Source organism: Oreochromis aureus, linkage group 3 (assembly GCF_013358895.1).
Source record: "Oreochromis aureus strain Israel breed Guangdong linkage group 3, ZZ_aureus, whole genome shotgun sequence".
NCBI classification, from domain to species: domain Eukaryota; kingdom Metazoa; phylum Chordata; class Actinopteri; order Cichliformes; family Cichlidae; genus Oreochromis; species Oreochromis aureus.
Window position 1 is genome coordinate 23,115,994 of NC_052944.1, and position 7,457 is coordinate 23,123,450.

General features: G+C 38.5%; 1 protein-coding gene across 1 annotated transcript; it reads left to right on the forward strand.

The window, feature by feature from the left end:
* Positions 1–235: 235 nt before the first annotated feature.
* Positions 236–6,498, forward strand: LOC116327709. Its single transcript, XM_039608352.1, has 7 exons — positions 236–302; positions 3,388–3,591; positions 3,892–4,934; positions 5,052–5,121; positions 5,526–5,700; positions 5,844–6,009; positions 6,162–6,498. Exons 2-6 carry the CDS (start codon positions 3,390–3,392, stop codon positions 6,007–6,009), a joined length of 1,656 nt encoding a protein of 551 aa, XP_039464286.1. The 5' UTR covers positions 236–302; positions 3,388–3,389; the 3' UTR covers positions 6,162–6,498.
* Positions 6,499–7,457: the final 959 nt, after the last annotated feature.

Here is a 7,457-nt window from a genome sequence, read left to right on the forward strand (position 1 = left end):
GAGCATGTTTTTTTTCTTTTCTTTTTCATAGGAAAACCATGTAACCTCTGTGTTAGGTTAGTCAAAAGAGCAATTAGTTGAATTATTCTGGAAAAGATGGGTTGTGTGCTTTTTTTTTTTTCTTTTATTTACTTATGTAAATATATTTTTCAAGGGTTAAATAAATGCAACATTAAATTAACAATTGTCTCTCTGTCTTTTCCCGCCCAGTGTGGTGCATTGCTGTCCTCCTGCCCTTGCTGGCCAGCTGACAGACAGTGTGATGTAGCCTCAGTTCTTTGAGAGACAAGACAAAACAGCAGGTAAAAAGACATATTTAGTGAGAATAAAGTTAGACAACATTTTTTTGGAAATTTAAAGACTGCTAAAACAATCTAACCCAGTTTTGAAGTTTCTCGTGCAGGTTAGCCTGCTCTAATCTCAACTGTGGTTTATTGTTTCATAGGTTCCATTTAAAAAGCAAGACAGTGTAGTGGTCTGTAAATTAGTCGCAGTTAGTTGCAGTGCCATTGTTAAGGGGTTTAACGTCCTCCAGTGTTTCAGGGTCTGCATGGTTTAAGTTAATAACATTGATCTATAGATAGTTTTTCTTTTAACTTTTTCCCATTTTTTGATACAACCCAAGAAATGTAGATCCCTTCTTTAATAATAGAACAAACAGATAATAGATTGAGATGTTTTTCAGTCACTGTTGTGTTGTTGCCATGCTCTTTGCAAATTAAAAGTTAAGTCAAATTCACACACATGCAGCCATGTACAGGTGTAAATTTTGTGGTGTTTGTAGTTCAGAATTAAGACAATTTTGTTATCATATGAAGAAACATCAGCACACAGCTAATTATCGATTCACATGTGGAATAGAGCAATGTCCTTCTTCCTATCGAACATTTTCTGCATTCAGATCCCATATGCACAGGAGCCACCGCTATCGCAGGGCTCAGACTAAACACACCCATTTTAAAGGAAATCTTGCTTGTGGAGTTGAGGCGTGTTTCTATGTGGCAGAGAATATTTCAGCATTATGCACTCACTTGAGATTTCATATTAAAGATGGCAAGAAAGTTGTCTGTCCTTACGATGACTGCCACAAACATTTCAGAGTGCGCTCATCTTTTGCCACACATTTATCCAGGAAACATAAGCCGGTGATAACAACTCAGGTGTCAACTCTCCCCGAAAATATAGACTGTACTCAGCCTTCTGAGGAGAATCTGACTCAAACTCCATGTGATCATCTAGAGGAGTGTGATAATCAAGAAGAGACATTTTTACATAATTTGGCTCTTTTCTACCTGAAAATGCAAGCCAAGATGCTGTTGCCAGCGAGCACAATACAGTGTATTCTTGATGGATTTCAGCATGTCCATAGCACTTCTATGTCAGATGTTTTTGACAAGTTGAAGGGCAAGCTTTCTGAGCTAGACATACCACAAACTGAGATAGAAACGATTATTCAAAATCTCTCTAAAGAGGATGTCTTCACAATATACAACAAAGGAATACTCAGATCTGACAAAACAAGGAGAACATTTTACAAGCAGTATTTTGACTATGTTGAACCCACCCAGATTTATCTGGGAAGTGATGCTGCTGGAAAGGAATGCTTTTGCCAGTACATTTCCATCAAAGAGACATTAAAATCCCTCCTTAGACAGTCAAGTGTTAAAGAACAATATCACCAATCCAAAAATCATACCTCTTCCAACATGGTTGTAGAGGATGTGGCAGATGGAAGAAACGTAAAAGAAAATGCTCTGTTAAAAGACAATCCTTCTTCATTGTCCATCATCCTTTACCAGGATGGATTTGAGGTTGTGAATCCTCTTGGGTCAGGGAAGAAAAAACATAAAGTTTTGGGGGTTTACATGAGTCTAGGTGAGGTCCAGCCACACAATCGCTCTTCAGTTGATCCCATGCAGTTGGTGATGCTGTGCAGAGAAAGGGACTTCAAGACATTTGGTCAGGAGAAAGTTTTCTCAAGTATTATCACAGACCTTAAAGATCTAGAAGATACAGGGATTGAGACAGATGATGGAAATACCCTCAAAGCGGCCTTGATTTCCATTTGTGGAGATAATCTTGGTTCACACTGCTTAGGTGGTTTCACTGAAAACTTCAGTTGTAGTACGCATTTTTGTAGATACTGCTTGATTGAAAGGAGAGACTTTGAAAAGACACCACTAAAGCTTGGTCCAAAAAGAAGCATCACTGGTCACAAGGAGAGTGTACAACAGCTATCCACCACTGACCAAGACATGGTACAGGGGGTAAAGTTTGACTCACCTTTCAATTCTCTGAAATATTTTCATGTCTGCACTGGGCTTCCCCCATGTTTGGGTCATGATTTATTTGAAGGTGTAGTCTCTGATGACTTGGCATTGTACATCAGTCATTTAGTGAAACAGGAAAAGCATTTCACTTATGCACAACTAAACAGGTCGATCACACAGTTTAAATACTCAGGGAATGATAGTCTCAGTAAACCATGTGAGGTTAAGGAGTGTGGCAAAAAACTTTCTGGTTCTGCAACACAGAACTGGTGTCTGTTGCGACTGTTTCCATTGTTGGTTGGTGACAGGATAAAAAATCCTGAGGACAGTCAGGTCTGGCAACTGTATCTACAGCTCAAGGAAATGGTTGAGCTCATATGTGCTCCCAAGATCCATCATGACCAGATTGCATACCTTAAGATAATAACTGAGGAGTATGTTCATTTAAGACACACAATTTTCCCTAATCACCCACTCAAGCCCAAGCATCACTATTTACTGCACTATAGTGACCTCTTTTTGCACTTTGGGCCTCTTATTCGTTTGTGGACTCTCCGGTTTGAGAGTAAGCATTCGTATTTCAAGGAATGCGCCCGGAAACTGCACAACTTTGTTCACCTTTGTAAAACACTGGCAGAAAGGCACCAGCTGCTTCAGGCGTACCTCAGCAGTGGACCATTGTTTGCTCCAGCAGTTCAAGCAGTTGGTGAAACTAGTGAATATGATGAGCAGTTGTACAATGGTCTAATTCAGGAGTCTGTCAGGTCAGCTGGCTTGATGAAAGAAACTACGTCAGAGGTATCAGCAGTAGTTTACAAAGGAACAAAATATTGCAAAGGGCTTGTTGTTGCGATGGGTCATGATGAATGTGGCCACATCTTTGGAAAAATCTCAGTGATCCTCATCAGTCACAAACAAGTACACTTTGTTTTGGACATCCTTCAATCTGTGATACTGATCAACCTTGGACTTCACTGTCTACACAATTCTGAGAAAAGATTCATATGTGTTCAAGCAGACAGTTTGTTTGATTACTACCCTCTGCCAGTGTATATCGCTTCAGGTTTAACCGTTGTATCTTTGCATCATTCAGTATCATCCTCTTAATTCATTGCAGATATGGACAGTGGCAGCCTACGTCATGAAATTAACCTGGCATTACCTGACCTGCATGAAGAGACAAAGAGGGCAGTTATTGAGCACCTGACAGACATTATTGGTGTCAGAAACAGAGAAGATCTCCTGTTTGTTGAGCCTGATGATATCAAGCCTTTCTTGACACCAATTCAAAGTCGAAGACTTGTTCAAGTATTCAGAAAAGGTGAGAATGCATTAATGTCATAAATGGTTGCAGACCTATCTTGAAAATAGTTGTAAATTAGTTATTTTGAGAGTTATTTTGAAATTGTACTTTATTTTTCAATTCATAGTTCATAAAAAATCTAGCTTTCAAAACTAAAACTAGCTTTCATTGCCATTGGTATTATTTCTCCAACACTCTTGCTTTTGTGTCTCATATAAGAGTATTACTCAATAAATACTCCAAAAAACCCATCTGTACATAGTTAATGTGAAATTGTTCTGCTGTGTTTATGTGTGTGTGTGAATATCGACGACCAAGTGGAGTCTGGCTCTTCAAACAACCCAAAGGAACCTGAAACCACCTGCTCAACAACTGTGCAAGTGCCACTACAGGCTAATTCACTCTGTTCTGCACAAGCATCAGGTCAACTCCCTTCCACACAACCAAATGTAAGCAACACCTCCTGGATCAGCAATTTTTCAGTTCCCTGGGAGAAGATGCCAACAAGACTTTCACAGGCCTTGGCATCTGGTGGAATGGCTCACCCAGAAGACAGGAGAATAATGATTAGGACTGTTGTAGAAGAAATGCGAGTACACTGCCCCAACCCTAACAGAGCTGCTTGTGGGGAGGTAGCTAGAGCTATTGTATCTAAGTATCCCGCTACCTTTGCAGATAAGACTGCAGAAGGTGAGCAATTAGGCTGTGGTTATTATTCCCTACTCAAACAGCTTAAAACAAGAGTTGAACATGTAAATAGAGACAATGTCAGCAGCAGAATCCGGCAGCCAAGGAAAAGGTCTACCAGGGAAAACAATGAGGGTGATGTTGCCATCAAAAGGGCGAGATCTGAACTTGATAGCTATGGTTGCATCAACTGGCAACCCACAACCCTACCAGAAGGAGAAACGACTGAAACTTTGGAGACAAAAAGACAGACTATGTCAACTGTCTTCAGATCAGCAGGTCCTCAAGCAATTGAAACAACAGATGTAAATACTTATATGTCTTTGACTTATATTTACCAGAGGCACATGCTTAATTCTTGGCCTGCCCCCACCTTATGTGAGGTTCAAGAGCACTGGCCATTTCTTTTTACTAAAAGAGGCCTCTGCACTCACTTCCACACACTCACAGATATTGAGGTAGATACACGTCTCAGTGAAGCCCTTCTTACGAAAGGAAGGAGAATTTTGAACTTCTTTCAAAGCCAGAGACTTCAGTGGAACAAGGAGATTGAACATCTGCTACGTGAGTGCGACAGTGCAAAGCTGAACCACAACCAGATCGCCACAGCAGCCATCCTTCTTCTGATGAAGTACTTCCAAGAAAAAGAGGACTCAATCTTCATCTTGGCTGATGTAATTATATTTAAAATTTTACACATGCACTCTCAATACTGTGAACATAAACAAAGGAAAAATATTTCAATGATTTTGGGTATCATCATTCAAATCATTTCCTTTTGTGTTTTAAAGGCTTTTTCCACCAAGATGTCTGTTGAGAGAGAGATGACCTTACCCATCACACCAAGGGTAATAGTGCTTGGTAAGTAAATAGTTTCAATCCTCTTATAATATTTTTGTAAAAAATCTAGGTAATTATTGTGGTATTTGTACCCACAACAACTTACTTAACAGGGGTTTGTCTGTTTTATATTGTATAAAAAATAGAATAGTTTGCTGCTGTTTCTCTTATTATTTATTATACACAATGACCAACAGGAAAAAACAGCCTAACTTTTCAGCACAGGCCAAAATGCCAAAACATTAGGCAGTTTTTTTCCTGTAATTGATCATAATTTTCATTACATAATAAATAATAAGAGAAATAGCAGCAAACCGTGTGGATTCTATTTTTGTACAGTGTGAGGCCTGCTATCCAGCATTCTTGTGGAAACCTTATTTGTAAGGGTGAGCACATTGTCTTATTGGACTCTTGTCTGTTTTTAGGGAATAATTTCATGTCTGCAAGCCGCTGGATGATCAGTTTGGAGGGCAAGGTATTTTATGAGCCTGAGCAGATGCATGACTTTGCCAGCACCCTTGCTGTCTTCTTTGCGTCATACTACGTTTTCAACCTTGAGTATCAGGAGTCAGCGTCCATCACACTGGAGATGATACAGAGGTAAATACTTTACACCATTAAAGCTTAGACCATTTAAGAATGAAATATATGTGATAGCTTGACTACAGTTGCAGAAACATATAGGTGATTGCTGTAATGTATGTTTTAATTTTGAAATTAAAGCAGCCTTTTTCCATTAAAAGGTTCTTTGTGAGGATCAATCCAGACATGGGAACAAAATGCCCTGCAAAACTTGGTACAAGCCGCAAGACAGGTCGTGTCGTAAAGAGGAAGGTTACAAGCGTCAGCCCTCGGATCACCACCTTCCTCCAGCGGCTCTCTGAGTTTGAATGGAGGACTTCCAACTAGGTAAGAATACAGAAATGATAATATCTTTTACATAGCTGATAATTATATACATACTGCACACACATCCATACAACAGTATGAATGATCTCAGACAGATGTGAACAAGTGAATAACCTGAGCAAACATGAATATTGATGATGTGTCTTTGACAGGTGGTGATGAAGACTACGCTGAACCTGACCATCCTGGTAACGGAAATCTAAATCCCATTTCACATTCTATTTCCTGGGACCCACTGATAATTACTACATTTTGTAAATGATTTTTGTTTTATAATTGTAATAGTTTATTTAATGTTCATGCTGGTGGGTTTGTCCTGTTTTTAGTGGAATGAAAAACTGTTTTCCTTAAAAAAAATCAGACACAGAAAGGTGAAGGACTGTGTAGTTTTCATGTACGCTTCTATTTATTTTGGTTATTGACATTGTTTTTATTCAGTTGTAAAATGTTTTTCTTGTTAAAATTTTTTTTATCAACAATAAATGTTGGTTTAATTCACTATTCTGAGACTACTTTATTGAATTATATTGTTTTTTGTAAATGTTCTTATATTGAATATGAATGTTAATATTATTTTATATGCTGTAAAACAATTACAGTCTAAACAAATTATACTGTACACAATTACAGTGTTATACCATAAACCACATTTGCAGTACAGTGATACTATAAAACTTAATCACGGTAAGTCTTTCTAACTGTAAACCACGTTTACAGTAAAGCTGTTATACTGTAATATATGTTTACAGTAAAGTGGTTGAACTGTAAAACATCATAACAGTAAAGATACTGTAGATCAGTAATTACAGTAACTTACTGGCAATAGTGTTGCCAGTAAGTTGCTGTAAAAATACAATAAAATGTCTAACAGTGTAGTTCCACCAAATTTTCACAAAAAGAGTAGTTTTGCATAAATGTGCCCCCCCGTGGGAGTGGCTGCTAACACAGAGACAGCCCTCTGAAGCCTGCTCGTCTTGATCTTTCAGTAGGGTAATCAGGGAGGCGATTGCCACGAAAACTGAGCAAACTTCAGAGCAGAGTTTTTAAAAAGTCGACGTTTCCGCCTGAAAAAAGTTCAACATTGTAAATATATATTTTTTTCTTTTTCTTTTTTTTTTTTTTTTTGCTGTGGTTAAGAAAAATAAATTCCACCTCCTAGAAGACAAAGACAGCATCTGATTGCTTTGCCACACCTTGCCACCTCGCAGTAAGGCTCACGTAACTTTTTAAAATCGACTTCGACTTCCCATTTTACTCCCCCGGTGAGATAACAAAAAAGCAGTTTTCGCCTTCTAATTCTCAACATTACGATTGCTTGTTTTTTCATTCTGACTCCCCGCTTATCACCTAAAACCAATCACAGGGTGGCCTGATAAAAAGGATATAATTAGAAAGTGGAAAAATAACACTTCTGCTCAGAGTGTAAAATGACTGCTGAGGGGACGCTT

Excerpts from the sequence above, each read along its gene's own strand:
- LOC116327709 (XM_039608352.1), top strand. The coding sequence starts at position 3,390 with ATGGACAGTGGCAGCCTACGTCATGAAATTAACCTGGCATTACCTGAC. Across the intron at positions 3,592-3,891 it reads TGTTCAAGTATTCAGAAAAG|TGGAGTCTGGCTCTTCAAAC; the intron begins GTGAGAATGCAT and ends TCGACGACCAAG. Across the intron at positions 5,701-5,843 it reads ACACTGGAGATGATACAGAG|GTTCTTTGTGAGGATCAATC; the intron begins GTAAATACTTTA and ends TTCCATTAAAAG.